General features: G+C 43.0%; 2 protein-coding genes across 2 annotated transcripts in view; one reads left to right on the plus strand and one right to left on the minus strand.

Moving 5' to 3' along the window:
• The window catches only part of TTC3 (tetratricopeptide repeat domain 3), a 45,582-nt gene extending 32,690 nt beyond the window's left edge, over window positions 1-12,892 (minus strand). The window contains exons 1-8 of the mRNA XM_053456213.1: window positions 12,749-12,892; window positions 4,634-4,709; window positions 4,294-4,342; window positions 3,631-3,763; window positions 2,873-2,960; window positions 2,357-2,410; window positions 998-1,133; window positions 285-370 (exon numbers count right to left, since the gene is read on the minus strand). Of these exons, the coding sequence (XP_053312188.1) occupies window positions 285-370; window positions 998-1,133; window positions 2,357-2,410; window positions 2,873-2,960; window positions 3,631-3,763; window positions 4,294-4,342; window positions 4,634-4,696 (609 nt within the window). The 5' untranslated portion in view covers window positions 4,697-4,709; window positions 12,749-12,892. The remainder of the gene's footprint in view (window positions 1-284; window positions 371-997; window positions 1,134-2,356; window positions 2,411-2,872; window positions 2,961-3,630; window positions 3,764-4,293; window positions 4,343-4,633; window positions 4,710-12,748) is intronic.
• Window positions 12,893-21,762: 8,870 nt separating this feature from the next.
• Window positions 21,763-24,513, plus strand: PIGP (phosphatidylinositol glycan anchor biosynthesis class P). Its single transcript, XM_053456489.1, has 5 exons — window positions 21,763-21,876; window positions 22,732-22,821; window positions 23,153-23,225; window positions 23,400-23,518; window positions 24,276-24,513. Exons 2-5 carry the CDS (start codon window positions 22,740-22,742, stop codon window positions 24,407-24,409), a joined length of 408 nt encoding a protein of 135 aa, XP_053312464.1. The 5' UTR covers window positions 21,763-21,876; window positions 22,732-22,739; the 3' UTR covers window positions 24,410-24,513.

The raw sequence follows: 24,513 nt of genomic DNA on the forward strand, positions 1-24,513 counted from the left end.
TCCTTCAAATAAATGAAATTTTATTTTGTTAATTTAACCCTTTCAGTCCCCTTAGGACGTACCTGTACGTCCTTGAAAAACTTGTGGCAAGAAGCCCATTAGGACCCACAGGTTGCATCATAGTGGGAATTACTGCTATAATATTTATATTACCAAAATCACGTAATAGCAGAGGTTGCTATGAGAGGGGAGGGTTAAGGGCTAGTACAGCGTGCTAATAATTCAGTATTTTCTCTTTTTATGAAATAATAAGTATCGCATTTTAAGTAAATGGGTTTTCTTACCTCGGCACATAATTTGCAGCACTGGTTGTTAAATAGGCACACCATGGTCATGCGATCATCCGCCATCCGTCTTATATAGAATGGATCTATGGAAAAACAAACAAACAACAAGTATAGTGAATTGAGCGATAAGGGCGACAAACCCGACAGCCGCATGCCTCGGATTCTAAAATAGGGGAGATCAGTTAAAAAGTAACTGTTAGGGCTAATCTCCAAAACAAGGGACAATATTTAAAAATGGGGAAACGATTAGAAAACATTTTTTTGCACTTTTTCACTTATTAAAGTTCAGTTTCTTTTTCAAGTATTATGGAACATTGCCAATTCATCGTTAAACAGGACAGCCAATTACTGAAGATTTAGTCAATCCAATCGGCTCAAAGTTCCTTTAACCTTTCTTAAAGAAAGTTAGAACGACTCGTTACTTTAAGAGAGAGACAGAGAGCACATTGGTACAAAATAGTCCGATCTGTATACGATGTTGGAAGGTACATGAAGAGCCAATCGATGCCAATATTCACATTTATCATCATTTATATTTCATTAGGTTCAGAAAACACGTTTTCGAACAAACTACTGCCATGCAACATGAAAAAAGGGAGGGGAAAAAAATCATGGAAAGAATGGTGACCATGTCTGCAAAAACCACAATTTCTACACAATGTCCTCAATGTACTTTATTAAAGCAAACGCAATACTTTGTATTCACTTACATTCAGTGAAGAAGAACCGCAGTATGCGGGTGCACCGCGCTTCATCTTCCTGTAATTTAACATAAAGGCCCATTTCCCCGTTGGACCGGACCCAATTTAACGCTTCGCGTATGGGACAAGGCTTCTTACATTTATCCTAGGAGAGAGAAAAAACAAAAAAACATTATTTTATTTTTTTTACTTTCTTTCAAGAGAATCAACTTCCCTTTATCAAGACCAAACCAATATTCAACCCCGCAGTGGAAGGGTCAGGAAAAAACAGATAAGGCACGGGTCGCAGTAATCTAAGGTGGCCATATATTCATTGGGTCAGTTAGAAAAGAATGTGGGGGGGGGGTAGGAGGATGGCTGGTGATAAACTACTGGCAAAGAAGGCGATGGGATACAAGAAAAAAACTGAAATAGACTTAAATTTAGGAAACATTACGTAAACTATGAGACAGGAGTCTAGAAGCAGAAAAGAAAACCAAATTTATATTTCTTTTCTATTAGAAAGGTCACAAAATGTTCCAGATATGCAACGCTTATGTATCATAATCAATTTCACGCTCCAAAGTTCTCTGCCTTCTTATCTCACTCTCAAAGGCTTCCTAAACCAATTATCAGGTGAACTTAAAAATAACTTACTACAGATAAATAAAAGATTATAAATAATAATCCTGGAAAACAGAAATACAATTGTGCATGTGGAACATGTTAGGTGGGTTTCTAATACATATACATTGCTTATTTTATGGGAGACGTACTATTACGTTCCCAAAAACAGGTAGTTAAGGAAGAAGACATAATATTATGTCCTCTGCTATCGTGTACAGTTTTCGTACAGCTACCTGTTTGTTTTTTTCCCCTCTTTTGTTAATCCTAGGAAACTTTTTATTTTTTTTATTTTATTATTTTTTTTTTTTTTTACACACTTAGATTTGGGAAGGGGAAAGGGTTATAGATCATTAGATTTAGGGTAAAAACTCAAACTGAAAAGAAAAAAAAAATGTAGATTTCCACGAACTAATTTTAACCATTCCTTGTCTTAAAACAAAAATATGATGCAACATGGTTTATAGGGTTTTTCAGAAATCCGGACAAATATCTAATTTATAGATTTCTCCCCCAAATGCACTGGCTGATTTTTGTCAAGTCAAAGTGATTTTTTTTTTTTAACACATATGCATATTTGTTTGGTTAAAATAAATTAGAAAGACAAAAATATGCTTCATAGCAAGACAGCAAAAAAAAAAAAAAAATCCTTTAGTCTTTAAGGGTAAAAATTAAAACCCGGTCCATAAAGGGACTATTTCGTGTAATGGACTGTAAGAATGTGACAGATACTTTTCACAATATAACAAGTCTGATTACACTTACATTGTCCATTTTCTTCCCGATCTTCAGTATACTCTCTATGAAACGCCGATGGTTCTAAAACAAATAAAAAACAAACATTTTAAAAACACAAGTAGGAAATCGACCAGCACTCCAGACTTCACAGCTACGTCCATACAGGCTTAGGCGATGGTGACCTATCAGCAGTTCTACTTCAACTCCCAACAATCTCAGGCCCAACAACCGCCGTTGGAAGGAATTTCTCCAAACCCACCCCCCCAGCTTTGCCTTCGAATGGACCATCTTTCACTGATGTCAATCAGATTTCAGAAGAATCCCAAAATCATAATCCGAGCTCATTTAATTTGTTTTCATTTAATCAGGCTTTAATTCTGAAAAATCTGCTACCTCACCATATAAACACTAGATTTAATCTATAAACTGCAAACTCAATTCCTCCGGACGTAGGGGTTTCAATATCACCAAAATATAAATCTAGTTTTCTTTTCTGCTTCTAGACTCCCGTCTCATAGTTTACTTATGTTATCAAACACGTACCGCTTTTTTCTTAACCAGATCTGCAAGATCTTCCACCAGCTCGATGTAGTTTAACTCTTGAATGTTCACGTCCGAGTATTCCGCTATTCTGTGACAAACAATAAAAGTGGATAGTATTGTATTTTAGTTATACCTTTTTATTTATATTTAGGGTACATTTTGGAGAGCATCAGCCTCTCTTATCAAGTTTAAAAGCAGTACTAACCAGAAGTATTCAAAGCCTATAATCCCCCCCCCCGCGGTGATGGATGCGGAGAGGGGGCAGAGATAAATGCACTCATTTTATTTTATTTTTTTTTGTCTTAAAGGCAGGATATAACCCTGGCCCACAACTCTATTAATTCGATTTCACACAAGTTTATTTCGGAACAGACTTTTTTTTTTTTTTCGGGGGGGGGGGGTTTGATGGTGTCGGAACTTTATGGATTGGTGCCGACATGGTTTATATTTTTGTTATTTAGGATGAAATACATCAAACTATCAGGACTGTTTGGGTAAAGCAAACCAGATATCTCCTGAAAACGAGCATCAGTGAGATGGAAACCAGCCCCCCCCTTAAATAATAAAGCAGACCTTCGTAAAAACTCTTCGTAACAACACTGCATTTAACAGCAAAAGCAGTAACAAAGTAATTGTCACCCGATAACAGGTGTCTGAAAGCAACATGGAAATACACAAGTAACCGATTTGGTAAAATTAAAAAAAAATAATAATAATAATAATAAAAGATATATATATATATATAAAAAATGACTCACCGCGGTTGCACACATCGCAAGGAGTCCCTTTGCCTAATAAGGATCGGCCATAATATAAAAAGTTTAATCGTATCGCAATTCGCTCTTATCACGTCATCGGGATAAGAAAGCCAGAAGTCTATAGGATCGACCGCTACGAAATAAACAGGCGTGTGAGTTAGACACAGAGGCTTCGCATGAAGGCATCGTAACGGTTAACGATTCCAGTTTTGCATATTGTGAATTTTTATGTCATTGTTAATATTCACTGCCCCCCCTTTTTGTACTACGCTGTGGAACCTGCTGGCGCTTTGTAATTAACCCCTTCAGGGCCGAGGGTTTTTCATGCCCTAAAGACCACAGTTTTAACTGTATTTGCAAAATAGCGATGAAGCTTTTAATTTACTCACACAAATCGTACATCGTTTTTGTCAGGGGTAGTACGTTGCTGTTATTTGTTTTATTGGTCTCAGCGAGATTGATCTGTTATGTTAGCTGTGGAACTACTGAATAACCTTTTTATTGCATGCCTGAAGAAGAGCGCTCGATTTGATTCGGCTAGCCAAGAAAACATTCTATTTTTACCCAATTGGCCGTCTTTTTGCCCAAAAACAGAGGTTTGCTTTTGCAATGCCCAACTGTCATTAATACTAGAAAAAGTTTCTGAAGACTTGGTGGGCTTACCTTTCATGTACGCAGTCAGCGGCGGTGTTTGGATATGAACAGTATGCCCCTAGAGTTTGCAAAAAAAAAGAAAAGAAAATATATGCTTTTGAATTATTACTATAATTTTTTTTTTTTATGTAGCTGCATCAGGATTACAGACACCAAAGGTTGGTTTATAACAAATCAAAAAAGCCACATTGGATAGTATTAAATAGCACTATCTCATCTGCGACTGATATGTATCAAGGCTGGTAATTCATATTAACGCATTTTAGGCATGGTGTCTTTATAAATCCCCCCTGTGATCGCTGGGAGTCTTACCGCACACCCAAGCCCGACGCTGCAGTGAAACACCTACCAAAATGCATGTGCCCGTTATAATGTTGGGACGGTTCATGTCATCATAACTGCATTCAAACATGGTCAGCGGATCACTAAACAAAAGCACAAAAAACAGATTAGTATGTAGACAGATGCATGTCCATAAATGCAATTTAATAAAGTTTTTCATTTTTGAGAGGGTGGTAGATAAGTGGAACAGACCCCCAGAAAAAGCGGTAGAGGCACACGGCTCCTGAATCTAAAGCAAGGACTGATTGAGATCAGAGACATCAGAAATCTACACTTTCAAAAGCACTGCATTAACCACATATAGGAAAAATATATATTTGTTTATTAAGTTGCAAATCGATGACTTCTGCTCTTATTCTAAGGAAGTCAATCCTTTTGTTTTATTTACATTTACCCTGTAAATAGAAAATCAGGAACAGAACCAACACATAGTGAATGCTCCACTGGGGAGTTAACTGCATAGAAATATGATGGCCAGATAAAAGGTATTGAAGGAACACACCTTTTATTCTTAGATTATGACTTTAATTGCCCAACAAATACACATTCTACGTTATCTAAAATTGTCTTCTATTAACCCCTTCGAGACAAAGGCTGATTTTACTTTTTGTACCCTTTGTGACAATGGCCTTTTTAACATTTCTGCGCTGCTCGTGTTTAGCTGTAATTTTCTTCTTTCCCGTTTACTGAACCCACACACATTATATATTGTTTTTTTCAGGACAAGAAGGGCTTTCTTTAGATGACATTGTTTTGATTGTATCATATTATTTACTATTAAAAAAATTATAAAATATGGTGAAACATTTTGAAAAAAATGACTGTTTCTAACTTTTAGTTGAAAAATCTTTTACTCATCTATAAAAGGTAATGAAAAAACCTGCTAAATAGATTCTACTATTTGTCCTGAGTTTAGAAACACCCAATGTTTTTATGTTTTTTTGCTTTTTTCTACCCATTATGGGGCAATAAGTACAGGTAGCGTTTTGCCATTTCAAAGCCATTTTTTCCAAATCTGGTAATTCTTCCCCCCTTGTGCCATTTCGGGTATCTTTGAACCCGGCCAATGCAATTTACCCCATCAAATCATATATTTTTGAAAACTAGACAGCCCAGGGTATTCCAAATGCTAGTATTTTAACTCTTTCCATGCACCATATCTACCACCAGTCTTTGTCAAACTTTGTGGTAGTCATTTTTTTGCATTTGTTTTGTCACACACATTTTACTTCAGGTATGAATTAAAATGTTCTCGTTTATGTCACTATCACAAAACACCCCAATATGTGTTCAGCAACATCTCCTGAGCGCAGCGATACCCCACATGAATGATTTTGCCTGGCTGTTTGGGGGCAAAAGGGGGCATGCGCATTTTTCAATGTTGAACTTTGGCATTTGGGATCCACTGCCCATGCCCTATTTGGTACATCTTTGAGCCGGGCCATTTCAGTGTGCCCAACAAAACCATATATTTTTCAAAACTAGACACCACAGGGTATTTTAAATGCTGGTATTTTAACTCTTTGCATGCACACATTTTACCACCAGCATTTTTTCAAAGTTTGCAGTAATATTTTTGTGTGTGTATTTTTCCCACACACACCTACTTTATGTATGAATTTACAGCTCCTGGTATATGCCGCTGTCACACGACACCCCATAATGTGTTCAGCAACATCTCCTGAGTGCAGTGATACCCCACATGCATGGGTTTGTCATTTTTTGGGGGAACTAAAAGGCCACATTTGGTACGTGTGCATTTTTCTAATTGGAAATTAGATGTGTGGCCATCCTTCCCCCCGCGTTAATTGGGACGTTGTTGAACCTGGCCCATTCAATTTACCCCATCAAATCATACATTTTTTAAAAGTAGACGCCCCACGGGCATTTAATATGCCAGTATTTTAACTCTTTCCATGCGAGAATTGTTTTAAGCTAATATGCTAATTTTAGGACTTGCTCACAAAAATATATTTTTTATATATATATATTTATTTTTTTTATTATTTTTTTTAAAAAAATTTTTAACATGTTTTTCAACTTGGAGGTTCCCCTGATAGTGACATCAGTGGGAAATTATTTTTACATTTTACTGGTTTTTTTACTATTTTTTTCTAATTATTATTAATTTTATTTTATTTTTTAATTTATTTTTACTAATCACACTGTGATTAGAAAGCTGGGCTCCATTGACTTGCATGGTGAATGCAGTACCTGTATTCAACCTGCAAGTGGAGCCAAAGTTCTCTAGATGGTCTGGACCATCTAGCGAACTTTTAAAATTTGTGGTTCCTGTTACAGGACGGCGGCCATCTTCCTTGATGGCGAAGATTGCCGGCAGCTGCGGCTGTGACCGCTCTCCGGAGCGGTCACAGCCCATCAAAAGGTTAGTGTTTGGTGTCGCTGGATGCCTCCTGATCGAGGCATTCCAGCGACACCATTTAAGTTTAGGAGGCGATCGTCGATCGCCTCCTAAACGCTTTTAAAACGGGCGTCCGCCGCCATACAAAGTATGGCGGATGTTGACGCCCCGTGGAGGGGCCAGAGATGGCCCCTTCGTGCCGATCGCGGCGTTGCTTAATGCCTCGAGGTCGAGGCATTCAGCAACGCTTTTTGGGTGCAGAAAGCGATAGTAGATCGCTTTCTGCACCCGTTTAAAGACGTGCCGGTCCTGGCACGTCAATTGTCGTAAAGCACATGCTTTTCCGTGCCGTGCCAGGACCGGCAATTGTCATTAAGGGGTTAAAAAGCAATTAAATAGAAATGGATTTATAGTTTAGAAGATCCAAAGTAAACAATATAACACCCCCGCCCCTTAAAATAATAACTTGTAATCTTTCCCTAATGTATCGGTCGTCAATTTCAGTTTTGTCAGACCCTTTGAAGCCGGACAATGCAATTTACCCCAACCACCATATATTTTTGAAAAGTAGACACCCCAGCGTATTTTGAATGCTGTTATTTTAACTCTTTCCATGCACTAATTCTACCGCCAGTCTATGTCAAACTTTGTGGTAGTAATTATTTTGCATTTTTTTCATTCAGGTATGAATTTACAGTTCCCGGTATATGCCGCAGCCAAACAACATCCCAACATGTGTTCAGCAACATCTCCTGAGTACGGTGATACCCCCCATGCATTGGTTTGTCAGGTTGTTTGGAGGGTAATCGGCCACATTCGTTGATGCCCTCATAAGCTCTTTTAAATCAGACGTCCCTCGCCACACAATATATGGCCGACGTTGCCGATCTCTGTGTTGCTGAATGCCTCGACATCAATAACATTACAGCAACACTCCGTTAAAGTCATGACGTGCCAGACACGTCGATTGTTGCCAAAGGGATGCGGCTGGCGTGTCGATTATCGTGAAGGCGTCGAACAGCTAGAAACGGATGATATCATTACAATAATTACCGTATCATCATCTGACAAACAGACTAAGGCTTCTTGCTGGCCAACGACCAGACCGTTTCATCCATATGCATGGGACATATCCTAGTCTAAGATGAGACCAATGAGTCATTTCATCAGGAAATACCACATAATATGCCTAAAGAAGAGACCTTAATAGTCTTAAAAGCTTGCAATCTATTAAACTTCTTCTAGCCAATAAAGGAAACATCTTTTCCTTTTAGGACTAACACAGTAACACTCTATACCTTTATCATCAGGAAAATTCAGTTTCTACACCGAGACTGTTCCGTGAGCTGAAGCTCCCCCCAACACAGAAAGGGACGGGTCACACATTTAGCTTTAACCTGCACAGAAGAAATTAAAGTTATTTCCTCTCTGCCTAAGAAAATACTCAAAGATTATTACTCAAGCTTAAAAAATGCATTTCCTAATCAGGAACAAGAAAATCCAGACTGTCCAATAAAACTATATTTAAAATAATAATTACACGTAAGAGAAACCAGTAATAAATCAAGCAGGCTTTATTGCGTTGCAAGGTGAACATCGGCAGTCTGTAGGAGTAATTAGGACACAACCAGGTATTTAAAAGATTCCGATGAACAAATAACATTCAACAAAACGGCTCCGGGCAGAGCCGTCGCGCAGCGACAATCACCAGATAAAGAAATGGCCCAAAGTTGATTTGACTACATTTGGCCCAATGAAAGATCCATCGCGTTCTGTTACAGAGCCCAGTCTCGTGGCCCAATGCGACCATACCCATCAGGCTTTATTCACTAAAGGGTGCGTTGGAAGGACAATTGGATGGAGTAGCGGTTAACTTTACTGTTCATTATGAAGGTCAACCCTGGCAGGTTTACCCAGCATGATGTGCCAAGCCCGCCCTGCAGAATGCATAATTCAATGGGTAAGAAGGCTATGAAGAAATCTGACTGGTTTAACTATACATTATACAGGGCCAGAGACTCTGTTTCTTGAAGGAGACGCTCACCGGGGTTGAAGCTTCGTCATGCATAAAGATCTCAAGGAGCTGAAACCTTAAACCTCCTGAAAACTACCCATTTAGTGAATAAAGCCCGCTTCCTTTAACTCAAATACAAACAATATGCCGGCCAGTCCTGCGATATAGAATAATAGCGTTTTAATTGGACAAACATCCCTTTCCACCCTCACTTCCTCAACCCTTCATAATCCTGCTCATTATTGACTAAACTTATTTGCCAGCACCTTATCAGCCTCTATCCTTCTCCTTAACCCCTGAGCTGATGTTTCGCAGCTAGTCTTTCTTTTCACTCGGTAAAAGGAGGTTGATTCTCTCAAAAGCTTGTCCTTAAAATAAAAGGTATTAATCTATATTGTAGCTCTCCTGCATGCATTCAGGTGGATCTCCCTAAGACTAAGGCTGAGTACAGCATTTTATATGTAGACAGTATTTTTTTTTTTATATATATGAAATATATATATCCTCTAGAGAGTAGGTAATAATCTGGTAATGTGTTATCCTCTCTTAGGGTTTGTGGATATCGATACTAAAAGCCCAAAGACAGACTTGTTACACAGTGCCACAATTACAAAAAAACAAGACATACAAAAGAAAAATAAAACAGCAAACAGTTCTTAAAATCAATGGGACTTAAACACAGGACCCTCACTCACGAGTTTCTCCAATAAGCCGGCCTGTGGGAACTCCTTAAATCCAGATGGTTTCTTACGATGTTGTTCCCATCAGAGTTTATCATGGAGTTCTGCTTTGAGTTCGCTGCATTGTCCCTAAATCAGACTCTTTTGCAAGAAATCTGCCAATACGTTATGGTGGGGTTAAGGTGATGGAAACCCCTCCACTTAAGCTAGGAAATTAATTCCTATTACTAAGGATCCTTATCAGTTGGGCCATGAATCACCACAGGGGTCCTCTGGAAGATGTCACTTCCATCCAGAACAGAGGGCACGTACAAAGAAACTGGTTTAAATCAACATCAGGTTAACCCATTCAATGCTTACACAAAAGGAATTAACCACCTCTGATGGATTACCCTTCCATGCATCCACTACATCATATGAGTTAATCATGACAGACCGTACCAGCAAGATCACGCGTGTACAGAATCCAGAACCCGCCGTGGGCCACGCTGCATTCCGTGCTCTACAGAGAGACCTGTGCCATTTGAGATGATTTAGGATGTAATATTGCTTTATCTACAAGTGGACAGCATCCAAAAGCAATGTAACCGTTCAGAGCCGGGCGTGTAACAAATTATACAAATTATATACAAATAAAACATAAAACCCAGTCTATTCACCCAATGACTCATTCCAGTCCAAGCCCATAAATACATCAGATGTAACACGTTAGAACCTGCGAAAACAGGCAGCCTAAGGATCTGAGTGAGTGTGGGGGCCAAATTGTGATGGCGAGATGAGTGGGGGGTTCCCGGTCTGCAGGGGTCGGTATTTATCAAAAGTGCTCCAAGGAACCGGAGACAGGGTCATGCGCGGCTCATTGATGCACGTGGGGGGGTGGCCAGCCCTTGGGGCCAAATCCAACAGACGAGCTGCTGGAGCTTAAACTGCTGAAGTGACTGCTGGTTCTGATAGAAAGGAGTCAGAACACGCAGAGCGTCTCAGTTTGTTGCGCATGGGGGCCGCGTAGCCGCAGATCAGTCAGGGAGCCCAGGCTGACCCCCGAAAGCGTCTACAATGGGCCCATGAGCAGAAGAGCTTCAGGGGGCTAGTGGAGTCCGTGCCTCGACGGGTCAAAAGGGGGACCGACACGATATTTGCAGGTGGCCATCATGTTATGGCTGATCGTGTATAGTGCTTGATAATCACGACGGGCCAGTAAGGCAAAAAAAAACAACAAAAAAAAAACTCTTGCCCCCTCCTGAATGCCTGATTTGTAATACAGCCAAGTGCCCCAGGAATGCCGCTTTATCTACCCCAGATTTTCAGCCAATCAGTGTCAGGAAAGCACTCCCATTGAAACGCATGCATTCTAATATATTCTTAAAGTGGTACTGAGGTCAGACCATCTACCTTCATAAATCCTAAAAAGCGGAGGCTGATTTCAGGAATTATTACCCATAAAATATACATTATGCAGGGCCAGCCACGCTCCTCCTTGCAGCAAAAGGTTGTTGTGGTTGGACATTCAGAACATGAAGTCAACATAAACTATCCTGCAAACTCCTGCTTTGGTGAATAAACCCAACAGCCGTACCCAGAAGCTCAGCGTCAAAGACAAACATGAGCTTTCTTGCGTACAGCAATCTGATTAAAAGGGTATTTATATACATTAACAGAACGCACGCGCCCACAAAGACAGGTAACATGCATACTATAACACTCTATACACTGCATTGGAATTTCAGTTACTTTATACATTTCAAGTCAAAGGTTTGGGGTCATTCAGCTGTTTTCATGGAAAACGCATTATTTTTTTATTTATACAGCGCCAGTTTACGCAGCGCTTAATACATATATTCAAGTGGTCAAGACGACAATTGACAGACTGAGACAAAGTGATACGTTAGACGGAGAGAGCCCGGCACGCAATGAAGTTTCTGGCTGCAACGTAATTACAAAAGAGTTTCTAACCATCAATTAGCCTTTTAAACTTAAACTTGGATCAGCAAATACAATGTGCCATTGGGACACAGGAGTGATGGGAGCGAGAGAGGGCCATTGGGACACAGGAGTGATGGGATCGAGAGAGGGCCATTGGGACACAGCAGTGATGGGAGCGAGAAAGGGCCATCGGGACACAGGAGTGATGGGAGCGAGAAAGGGCCATCGGGACACAGGAGCGATGGGAGCGAGAAAGGGCCATCGGGACACAGGAGTGATGGGAGCGAGAAAGGGCCACTGGGACACAGGAGCGATGGGAGCGAGAAAGGGCCATTGGAACACAGGAGTGATGGGAGTGATAAAGGGCCTCTATACGCCTATTAAGAGATTCCATTAAAAATCAGCAGTGTCCAGCTACAATAAGCATTTATAACATTAACCCCGTCCGCGCTGGATTTCTGATCCATTTCATGTTATTTTAATTGACTAGAAAATCTTTTGAGCGGCGGTGTTCTTGTTGGCAGAAGAAGTTGTTTGGCGAGTCACATTCTTTATTTCCTGTACATGTAACCGACACGCAGAACAGCCGGCGGCGCGTGGCATACGGGGTTCGGTGCCCTAAAAAACCCGCTCCATATGGCTAAATAATGTAAAGAAATGCCTCAGCCATACGGAAGCCATTGAACGATACAAACACCCAGATCGGCTAGGACCAAGTAACAACAAACACCACCGCAGCACTTCTTACAGTCCCTACGTTCAAAGGGTCTGACAGGACTAGAACCACGGACTTAATAGAACAGGTACATTAGGGGGCTCGGCTCAGAAGCTTACACTCTAGATCAAAGGAAGTAACCTGGAAGTTCAGTTATAAATCCAGGGTTCACGACACCAAAAATGTTTCTGAACACCTTACTGGGGGCCAATGGCTGGCTCCACCAGCTGTGGACTCCAACTCCCATGATGCAGAACCATCATTATCTTTATCTGGTCCCTCAGTAATTTCCCAGCATGGGAGTCGTAGTCCACTCCACAGAAGCCAGGGCAGACCGGGTGCATAACACTTCCAACGCTCGGGTCCTTGCACTGTGAAGGGTTAACCCCACGGCCTGCACATACGGACGAACCCCCCAAGACACCCACCTGAGGGTGAAGAGAGCGGAAAGTTTCCTCCTCCTGCCTCCGGCTCGCCTTTATTCCGTCCCGGCTAAAACAATCAAGAAGCCTGCTCAGCGAGTCATAGAGTCAGCGCAGCGTAAACACGTAAATCTTCGGGAATAGCATGTGGGCGCCAAAGCAGTGACGTCACTCACTTCCAGAACGCAAACGAGGCGTGGAACTCAAATACTGCGAAGTCCCTCATTGGTCTGTACCGCTTGAACCGGAAGCGTGGAGACAGCCTGGTTGGGTAAGTGCGGCGTTTGTGTCGCTTCCGCTGTCAAGAACGGTTATAGAAAATAATTATCAGATTATTGTAGGCGCTTAACTGCCGAGCGTCCCGTTTTAGAAATGCCAGTCCCTCTTTTCTAGGAGCCCTTACTGGGTATGAGGGTATCACAGGGTTCTACAGCCCTAAAAGCCCCGATAATGTGTATAGAAACAGCAGGTGTGTACATGGGTGCATAAATTACATTTTGTACATTAACTGCATAGACAAAGCAAAAGTGCCCCCCCCTGTTTGGCCGCATGCGCTCCTGGGGGTGTGTGAGTGGGGTATTACAGGCCCAATAAAAACGGGGCAAGAAGTATTCAGCGATTTTATTAGGGCCACATGCTCCACGTAGGCTGCCGCCCTGAGGGGGGTCTGTCTGGTGCTATAGGGGACACGGTCTCACTAGTCACTATGGCTCAGCGGCCCTTGGTTTAGTCACGCGGTTTAGAGCGTTCTAGCATTGGTACTTCTGTCCTTGTCATGATCTGTTTACCTGTCTCCCTGCTGAGACGCAATAATCACCAAGTGTAACGTAAAGATGTTCTACTTAACTGAGAGGATGGTGGATAGGCAGAGCAGCCTCCAAGCAGAAGCGGTAGAATGATGCAGGGAATTTAAACATGTGCAGGATCGGCTTATGGCTCCGGAATCTAAGACAAGACCAACGTCTGAGTCTTTACAGCAGGAATAACGGGCAGAATGGGGCCGATCTGCAGGCAGATTGTCTGGCATCAGCACATACATTGAGTAGCACTGAAGTCTCCGTTAGGTATACCATGCGTGTGCCCAGGGGCCCCGGTGCTGTACTGTATGATCCGGCTGTACTGTATCTGTGCGGCATGCACTCGGCATACTAACAGAAAGCACAGAGGAGTGGAGAAAGTAACCTGACAGGTAAACAGGTTTGTCTATGAAAGTGTCTGCATGGGGCCCTGGAGGGTGCTTATCTGGCTGATCGGGGGACACCCCAGCCACATGCCCCCCAATTGTCCCGATTTAGGGTCTCTGTCCTACCTATCCCTTCCTCTGTCCCGCTTTGCAGAGGAAGGGTGAGGCGAGATCCGTACTGACCTCAGGTGCAGCTGCGGGGGGGGCGCACAGCCCCCCGATCAGCAGCTGCAGACTAGCTGGGAGATCACAATTTCCCTCTAGTCGGCTCGACATTAGGGAGCGCAAGGTCTGTCACTTCATACCTCGCTTTACCGCTTCCTAATCTGAAGTGACGGACCTCGCGCTCCCACCACAGGATGGAGGCTGGAGGAAGAGGTAAGAGATGAGGAGAAAGGGGTGTAAGGGCAGTGTATATACATGTATGTGTTTGTAAGCTTGCTTGTGTGTGTGTGTATGTATGGGCTGGTGTGTGTAAAAGCAGTATAGGTATTTGTTAGCCGGTGTGTAAGGGCAGTGTACGTGTATATATGTGTGTAAGGGCAGTGTATGTGTGTTTATGGGCAGGTGTGTGTAAGGGTCCTGGGAGGGAGGCTAACATTTGCCTTTTGTAATTTAAAAAATATCTGCCGCTGTGGACTAATCTTCCAATGATACTCAGCCAGCATTATGGTGGACACCTGGCTGGCTGAGAATCATGGGAATTTTAGCTCACAGCGAACATCTGCAGCTTTACTGTTGCTGCACTCAGCATCATGGAAGTAGTATGTCTGGCTGAGCCTTATCGGAATTCAATTCAATGTGCATTTTTAATATGCATGACTGTGCTGACAAAAACGAAGCGTGTTTTAAGTGGCGATGCAAGCGCAACATTTTAAAGTGCAATTGGATGTATTGGTGAGTTCTGCGAGATTAAAAAAAATAAATGTCCCTCTTTCACATTTTGAAATGTTGGGGAGTTTGCAGCCACCATGTGCACTTTAATGCATACGGTAGCCGAGTGTCACCTTTAAATATACATTTTCTTTTTTTGCATGTATATGGTATTCATCAGGCCCCCCTTAATTAATATGGCAGGATACATTCACACTCCCTCCCTGTGCGTCACTGCGCATGCACATACTCCGCTCCAGCACCAGCTCGCACCCCTCCCGTCCTGTGTAGCAGATAGTGCCAATGATTATATTAGGAGGTTTTCTTTGCCAATAAGTGGCCAAATTGGGACAACAAGGGGGGGGGATTTTTCACCAGGGTAGGGTTTTTTTGGGGGGGGGGCAGTAGTAACCAAGTACTTTAATATGCATACTTTGTTGTAGGGGCTTTTTGGGACATTAGGCCTGCTGGGTATCTTGTGCATTTCATGGCAGGAATGAGTGAGAATTTACAGGTGAGTTGGCAGTTGAAGGACAACCTTATATAAATAGGAGAGCTGGCGCTGAATAAACACAAACACTCGACCGCCGTCGGCATAACTCTGTATAATTCTGCTTCTCTTGTTCATACGCTGGGTTGATCCTTAGTTCTGAGCTTCAATAAACGGCTGGAATCCATCACTGCATGTCGAGTACCAACATTAGGCCGCCCCCTGCTGGCAACATCCTTGTTACTGTTGGTCTAATCCATATACATGTAACGGGCGGCCCTCTGCGGCCAGCATCCCTATTACCCATTAGTCTATTACCCCCGGCGGCATCATGCCCTCTGCTGTTAGACAGGTTGAGGTAAAAGACAAGGTACCCCCTAGTGGTGGTATACCTATTGCTTTTAGTCTAGGTGAGGTGGGAGGCTGCTCCCTAGTGGTGGTATACCTATTGCTTTTAGTCTAGGTGAGGTGGGATGCTGCCCCCTAGTGGTGTTATACCCGTTGCTTTTAGTCTGGGTCAGGTGGGAGGCTGCCCCCTAGTGGTGGTATACCTATTGCTTTTAGTCTAGGTGAGGTGGGAGGCTGCTCCCTAGTGGTGGTATACCTATTGCTTTTAGTCTAGGTGAGGTGGGATGCTGCCCCCTAGTGGTGTTATACCCGTTGCTTTTAGTCTGGGTCAGGTGGGAGGCTGCCCCCTAGTGGTGGTATACCTATTGCTTTTAGTCTGCGTCAGATGGGAGGCTGCCCCCTAGTGGTGTTATACCCGTTGCTTTTAGTCTGGGTCAGGTGGGAGGCTGCCCCCTAGTGGTGGTATACCTATTGCTTTTAGTCTGCGTCAGATGGGAGGCTGCCCCCTAGTGGTGTTATACCCGTTGCTTTTAGTCTAGGTCAGGTGTTGGCGTGTACCTGGTTCTGTGAAGCTGTGGCCACTATATACCGTACATATTTCATTATTTCACCTACTAGGCTGCCCCCTAGTGGCATAAGCCAGTGGTGGAATGATAGGAGGCAGAAGGTTGTAGGTAATGGGGTATATTCAGAGGAAGGACTTGTTACTAGTGGGGTATGTCAGGGATGATATTTTATTTCTGATGAATTGATGGCTCTGCCACTTTACAGATCTCTGGTTAGGCTTCACCTAGAGTATTGGGGGCAGTTCTAGAGACCCTCGGTGATCCCAATATATATGGCTTGCAGGAACGAAACATTTAAATACATAAAGAGATTTAACACAGTACAGGAGGGAAGTTTATTTTAAAGGAGGAGAAATTAGAACAAGAGCTTGTAATCTAACATAGAAAGTGACGGCAGATAAGAAGCATTCGGCCACCCGGTCTGCCCAGCCTCTCAATACTTTGCCTGGTCCGTGGCCTTATCCTATATCTAGCTTAGCCTTCTGCCTATCCCATGCTTGCTTAAATGTCTTCACTGTATTAACATCTACCACTGCTGCTGGAAGGCAATTCCATGCATCCACTACCCTTCCAGTAAAGGAGAAGATGGCCCTGCTCCTGTGAGCTTGCAATCTATTTATATCGGTTAATGATATTTAAGCTGCACTTTCTATTTTTACCATACCCTACTGCAGCCGCGCTACGGAAACTGTTGGCGATATATAAAATGATTGCGACTCCTGCCCATCCGAGAGGAAAATTCCTATAATGCAACGAAATAACCTGAGCAGCGATTCACTGTTCTTTGAATTGTAAATGATTATGTTTATGCTTTTAGTCCAGTTTGAAAGGTTTAGATCAAGACCAAAGACACCATATTTTTGGCAAATAATGCCCCCCCACTTCGTGTAACCCTGCAGGGGTATTGTGTATATAAGATGCTTATTACACCCCCCCCCCATTATCTGCCCCACTAGGCAGCAGGGCAGACAGGCGGCGGCAGGGATCAGTACCTGGTGAATGTACCTGCGCGACCGGCAGCCCGCCCTTACCGAATTTACAGGGGAGGATGAGCTGTGTTTCTAAGTGAAAACCTACAGGGTTCGATGAAACAAACCGTCTGCCTCACTGATCCCCGAAAACGAGAACACGGGGCGCATGAAACACGGCGCGCTACTTAGTAGCCACGAGTATGTGACTTTTAAGGAGTTATGTCGTCAATAAGGGTTTATACAAAAATAATATATTTCACTTAAACAAGTTAACACATTCTGCTGCTTCTATACCCATTATTTTAGGGCTGTAGAACCCGGCGATACCCTCATACCCGGCAAACATTCCCAGCTCCTAGAAAAGCGGGATTCTAACGAGTAAATGCAGTCATTCATTAAAACATAGATAAGAAATCTGCCGACCTACTGAACCTTTTTTTATTTTAACACTTTTTTTTTTTTTTTTTATCACCAAATGATAAATGTTTTAGGTCCAACCCCCCAATAGCTTACACGTGTGTGTATGTATGTATGTATATGTATATGTATGTATGTATGTATATATATATGTATATATATATATATATATATATATATATATATATATATATATATATATATATATATATATATATATATATATATAATTAGTCCAGCAATTTCATGCACAACCCCCGAATGTGGATAAGAAAGAATCCGAGATTCCGATCCACCTAGTGAGTAAAAGTGAGTGAGTTGAAGGGTTTCTTAATCCCCCGTTAGGGGCTTTTCAGGAGCCATTGTCCGGAGAGATGTTATCAGCAGTTTCAGCAAGAGGCAAATAACTGGTGGAGGAGAGGAGGGCAGATGGGGCTGATAACTGCCCTTCCCCAGAGCTAGTGTCACCATGAAATATTGGAGGGGGTAAATGTACATGTCGTCGACCCCCACACCCACAGCAGCGATTCTGTCCTCTTCTATGACCTTTAGCTTGGGAAAAAAACAGTCCCTGTTCTCACAGTCCCTTTTAAAGGGTCGCGGGTTCAAAGGCATGCGACCTTTCCGGGTAATAATGGGTGATTAATCCTGTGATGTAATCAGGCGCAGTGAGGGACAGATCACCGCGTGTCGGGTCCGGGCGATGAAATAACTTATTTATTATTACTGATGGATAATGAGGACCTGCTGAGGCTCTGCCTCGGGTAACAGAGACTGAATGTGGTGATGACATCATGCTCGTGTGATGTCATGAAAAAAGTGGGCAGTGCTCTCATTTTAAAAAAAAAATGAAAACTGCAACACAAAAATCTAATAAAAACATTAAATAAATTTATATAAAGATACGTAGAGATATATTGGCAGAAAATGAAAAGCTGGGAACTGCACAGTTGTAGCGATATATTATAGCGCTGTACCTCAGCCTTTTATATTGTGTGTTGGTGTATATAGCGCTGTGTGTTGGTGTATATAGCGCTGTACCTTTTGCATTTTATATTGTGTTGGTGTATATAGCGCTGTACCTTGGAATCTTATATTGTGTGTTGGTGTATATAGCGCTGTACCTTTTGCATTTTATATTGTGTTGGTGTATATAGCGCTGTACCTTGGAATCTTATATTGTGTGTTGGTGTATATAGCGCTGTACCTTGGCATTTATTACTAGAATGTTGCCTAAAATGCTCTATTTCGCTCTTTTGTAGGGACATATAAAGTATTTTATATAAGAAACAATTATCTCTAAAGTCTAAATATTCAAAGAAAAGGCTTAACAGAAAAGAAAGTCATTATATATTATTATTATTATTATTATAAAATATGGCATTTTACAACAAGGGACTGAGATCGGAAGCTGTAAATGAAGCTGTTGTGTTTTTCCTCCTTTTTTATTAAATCATTTTAGTAACAGCCCGCCAGCAGATTCCGCAGCTCTGTTACACAAAGCGGAATACAAAATGACCAAAAACAGTAAAATGAACAATATGCAAAATTGCCAATAGCAGTAACACATGTTTAGACTGGTGCAGGAGGAGAAGAGGGCCCTGTTCTTGTGAGCTTACACTCTATCAGCATGTTTCTGTGTAACGCTGAGATCCTGCCAGTGAAGGTGAGCAGTTCAGGGTTAGGTCACACGAAGCCATCAGCTCTGGTTTAGTGTCCTCACTGTGCGAGGTGCTGAGTTACAGATCTACCACTCGCTAAACAGCAACAAACACTTCATTTTCACAGTGCCCCCCCCCCCCCCCGGACCGGCTGTCATCAGGAGCGAGCCGCTCTCATTTCTCATGCCTTCCATATCAAACCTTCGATCAGGTTTCATCAGGCGAGCACCTTGGGAACAGTAGAGGTTGAGCAGAGTTCAGCTGCCTTTAAGGAGGTAACTGTGTTGCCCGTGGGAGTTATTACGCATCGTTATTACGCCGTCTGTGGCACGAGCGGGCTTTGGGGTTAATAATGTGGTACTCCCAGTTCCATATACATAAGGGCTGCAAACCTCAACATTTCAGGTGTACCTGTGTTGGGGTGTGTGGCCAGAGGGGGCCGCGCCAGAGGCAGGGCTGCCTGCCCTCTTTGCCGGAATAGCCATCTATGGTGGTCTGGCGGGAGCTACAATGAAGCCTAGACCTCCATTAATTTTAAATGATCTACACAACCAACCCATGATCCTCACTGTCAGAAAATCGGGTCTGTCCCACATAAAAACCTGAGGTTTGGGGATTTGGTGCTGCAGGGCCCTGTAACCCATTCTAGTAATTGGAGAATATCCCGTCCATGCTTCTATCTGTCAGCCAGAGCAGCGGGATGACGTGATCGGAGGAAATGTTATTAATGCTTATTTCCATAGCTAATTAGATCGAAAAAGGCACAAAGTTCTACCGATCCATAAACCCGTATTGGATGATCAAGAAGAAGGCAAAGAACCTACTCGGATAGTAATGTTATCTCATGGGGGGGGGGTCAACTTGTTGACTCCAAGGCAGCCGGACTCGCCCTGGATCAACATGCCTTTATCCACCTTTACTCCTAAAAATAAATGTTAAGGCCGTTAGACTTCTGTCTGCAGTCATTCCTTTTGGTCTAGAGTCCATGATGTAGTCCACCAACATCTCCTTTATTAAAGAGCTTTTTGGGATGATATGGTACCCCTTATTTAGGCCGACCAGAGGTCCCCATTTTGAGAGGACAGTCCTTAGAATTGCCCTGTGAAACCATCTCCCTCAGTGTATTAGCCTCTACCCCTTCTGCTAGGAGATTGTTCCACTTATCTACCACCCTCTCGGTACAGTAAAAGTTACTTATATTGCAACTAATGGCCAATAATGTCTCAAAACCAACGTTCCTTTTTGACTTTAGAAGTCCCACCAGCCAATTGGATTTATTATTATTATTACTACTACATGCGTAAATATTTGGAGTGCCACGGCCTGTGATGTATCCTGGCCAGGGTTTAGGGCGGCAGGTCCAGGGGCGATGGAGGGTGTCCTCTTGGGCAAACAAGCCGCCTGGTGTCCCACCGCTCAATGGGCTGGTTACAGGGGAGATCTCTGACCGTTTACTCGGTGGAGGCTCTGCGGTGCCTCCATCGGCTACATTCAAGGCTTCTGTGAGGATTAGTGCTGGGATATCACGTCATATCCAGACGCTCCATGAGGAACGTGGAGTGAGGGCCTGAGGGTGCTGCCGTGGGTCAGGCCTAGGGCAACGCCGGAGGTTAATACGTCTCCGGACACGGCTTTCATGTGACTTCGCCCTGTGCTAGAAGCCTTGTTCGAGAAGGGGTTAAATATCGGAGATAACCGCTACATGTTACAACAAACTCTAGTCCTTTGCCCAGTTTTATATGAAACATGACAATATAGGAGCGCAGAAACAATAATTCTGTCCTTAACGAGCAGCCACCTGACCAGCGGTGACCTTCCGCTGACCGCTTGGCCCCGTTACTGATTAACCACCACGCTGAACTTTAGCTGACTTCAGACCCTTTCTGCGCTCAGACTCTGTTATCAGCGACCCATCGCTTTTCCGCGTGGAGTGCCGGAGTGTGGATGTGTTTAGTTAGGCTCGGTTTTAAAGTGCCCTGGGCTTTCTATTTCATTAGCGTTACTCGACACCGGGTTTATTAATTTCCATTTTATGCCGGTAATTACGGGATACATTCGAAGAGGTGGCTTCGCTTTGTTTGTTAGCGTAAGTATAGATCAAAACACAAACTCGCTGTTCAGGAAGGACAGGCAGGCCACGGCATTGTTTTTACGTGCACTTCCACATGTGGCCACCAGAGTGCCAGGTGGGCTTTAGTGTTTACACCCTGGCTGGGTCCTTTCTGTGCTCCTGTTATGAAGTTCCTAGACCGTTGGGATCCAACTTTCAATTATTTCCACGGCTATAGAGAATGCAGTTTAAGACCCCAGATAACAGCCGTAAATCCAGCTTAGAAAGACATCCCCGATATAAAATAGTATTATCACTATCAATGTTCACTATTGTGGAATAGCGATTGCCCCGTAGACCGCAGTAGGAAAGCTGACAATCTGTTCTATCTGCAGCCTTTTGGGGAAAACGTTTGGCTTTCTTTTTCTTCTTTCTTTCTGAATAATATGTATATGTTGTTACCGGCTCAGGGCTGCGTGGCGTCCCGGCCTGCGATGGAGACCATTTAGTTCAATGAAGTTCTGCGCTGAACAGACTTGGGTGATAACGTGGATTACAGTGCCGGTGCCGCCGGGGTAAGTAAAGTGGGCCTTGTCATTTCTTGTGAATCTAATGATAACCGTATGCAGAGAGCACCAATTTTATATGTTTTATTACCTGTAATTACCATTGGCACTGGGGCCGGGTACTAAGTCCAGGTGTGAGGCTTCAGGACTTGCTCTGGTGATTATAAAAATTCTGGGCATGGTCGTCGGCGGCGTGACGCTCGGGTGATTTATTGTTAATTCTTTGTTCTGTATTATAAATGCAAGTATCAGGTGCATTAAGCAACACAGGACAGAGCAGATCATCTATAACAAGCTCAAATCACTGAGGGGTGCGTTGGTCGGGGGCCGAAATGCCAATGGCGGGGTGGCCCTGGCACTGCCTGATGACGGAAGTGTGGCTGTTTTTATGCTTTTGTAGTGTGCGGCCGGGCATATTCAGTCACTGGCCACACGCCGCAGCACCTGAGCTTTTCATGTCTCCTAGTAACATCTTACAAGAAGTGTCCTCTCTTTGTCTCCATTCCTTCCTTATTGTTTTTCCTACAACTTTCATTCCATAAAAATAATACCTGCTATTTTTTCTCCTGCCGCCTTTGCGCATGTACTGTGTGCGGAAACGCCTGCCGGTGGCGCACTTTAGCCACAAGTAAAAAATGAATGAATGACCCGGACTTCGTCTCGGCAATTCATCCTTGGACGGCATTCTACAAGCTCATTGTACATGGATACACATTACACAGACGCACATAAACATAAACAAAAGATCTCAATGTAATCCAAAGGCAATCCTGCACCATGTGGATGTCATTTCACCAAATTACTCATAAGCTTTCTCACCCTCCCCCTTATAGAGATATATATAATATATATTATTTTTTGTAGGTTCCAGAATGGTTGAGAACTCGCCTTCCCCGCTTCCAGAAAGAGCTATTTATGGCTTCGTCCTATACCTGGGCTCTCGGTTTGGTCTTGGTGAGTATCCAAAAACCTCCATTATTAAAAACATAGGATAGGAGGATTTTCATTAAAAAAAAAAAAAAAAAAATCAAGGCAGGGATGTGATGTGTCGGATGATTGTTTTCTGATTTTCTATTGGAGATCATTTCTGCGACAAGCCCTTCCTAAGTTGGCATGATCCAGCTTGGTGGAGCTCTTCTTCTTCTTCTAATGTTCTAATACTTGGGACGGGGATGAATTATGATAATTCCGAGCAGGTTCCGTTCCAGTTGTCGCTTCACCTTCCTCTATAGGTTTATAGGCTCGTAAGTCTGTAATATTGTATTTGTTTTTTTTATCGTTTCAGTTCTTTACTTGACTTGGGCTTTTGTTCCTGAATCCTGGCTGCACTCATTAGGACTGACCTACTGGCCCCAAAAGTACGTAATCCACGCATAAGTAAATGAGTCTGTGCCGACGACTGTTATTTGTCTGAGAGTGATATTGGCATATTCACAATGCTGTTAAAATGCATGTATTTCTGCTTCACTATAACACAGAAGTCATTGAGTAATTGCAGAATTATTTGCGTATTTATTCTTATTCTCTTGCAGGTATTGGGCAGTGGCTGTGCCCGTTTATCTACTTGTCGTGCTGGGCATTGCTTATATCTTCCTATATGGTGTAAACATGATGAGCACGGCACCGCTAAACGCCATACACACTATAACCGGTGAGTGGACTTTTATATGATATTGGGGTATAATCCCTAAACCCTCAGCCAGTCCCCGATGGAGCCTCCATCCAGGCCCAGACTGGCCATCTGGCATATCGGGCAAATGTCCAGTAGGCTGCTGCCTGACATCGCTCCGTACGCACGTGATGTCCCATATGCAGTTGTGAGCCGCGTTTCATCAGGCGGCCACTGGCCTTAAAGTGCCAGGGCCACCCCATCACCTCTAGTCCTGGTCCTGCCCCCAACTTACCTTTTTATTGCCTCTTGAGCTACAGATCCTGGCCACCGGCTGGAGACGCGCAGTCACGGTAGACACGGGTAATGCAGCCGTTTGTATCCAGCAAGTGGCTGCGCATACATCATTTTATTGGCCTGTAGATTTAAAATGCCAGGGTCAAGATTAAGCCCTAGGGCTAATTCCCTAGGGCAATGGACAAGCTTTATCTTGGACTTTTAGGCAGTAAAGGCTGAGGATGAGATAACCCATTCCATCTACATGTCAGGATATATGGGCGTTAGTTAATTATATGTTAAGTATTTATTATAATGTATTATTTATTAAAATCCTTAAATTCTGGTAAGATTATGTCCATTGAGATATATTTTTCTCGTAGAATAATAAGAGTTACATATTCTATGAGCATAAAATACTATGTTGCCTTTTATACACCTGGGTCCCACCATAAGCTCATATTATCGTCCCTTTGACACAAATCCCCCCTGTATTGTAACCTCGTGACATGTTCTCTCGCAGACACGTACGCCGGGAACCAGCAGGTTAAGGAGTCCCAGACGGACGCGATCCCCGCTCTCAAGGACATCCCTATCAGCGAAGTTAACAAAATGTTCTTTCTTCCGGACCGAATTCAAACCGTGCGCCCCCGCTGACCCCGTGGGACGTTTACAAACAACACACCGGCCTTGACGTTCTAAATAGTTTCAATTTTTTGCGTTTTTATTATTATTATGAAAAATAAAATCAAAAGAAAATG

Source organism: Spea bombifrons, chromosome 2 (assembly GCF_027358695.1).
Source record: "Spea bombifrons isolate aSpeBom1 chromosome 2, aSpeBom1.2.pri, whole genome shotgun sequence".
Taxonomy (NCBI): domain Eukaryota; kingdom Metazoa; phylum Chordata; class Amphibia; order Anura; family Pelobatidae; genus Spea; species Spea bombifrons.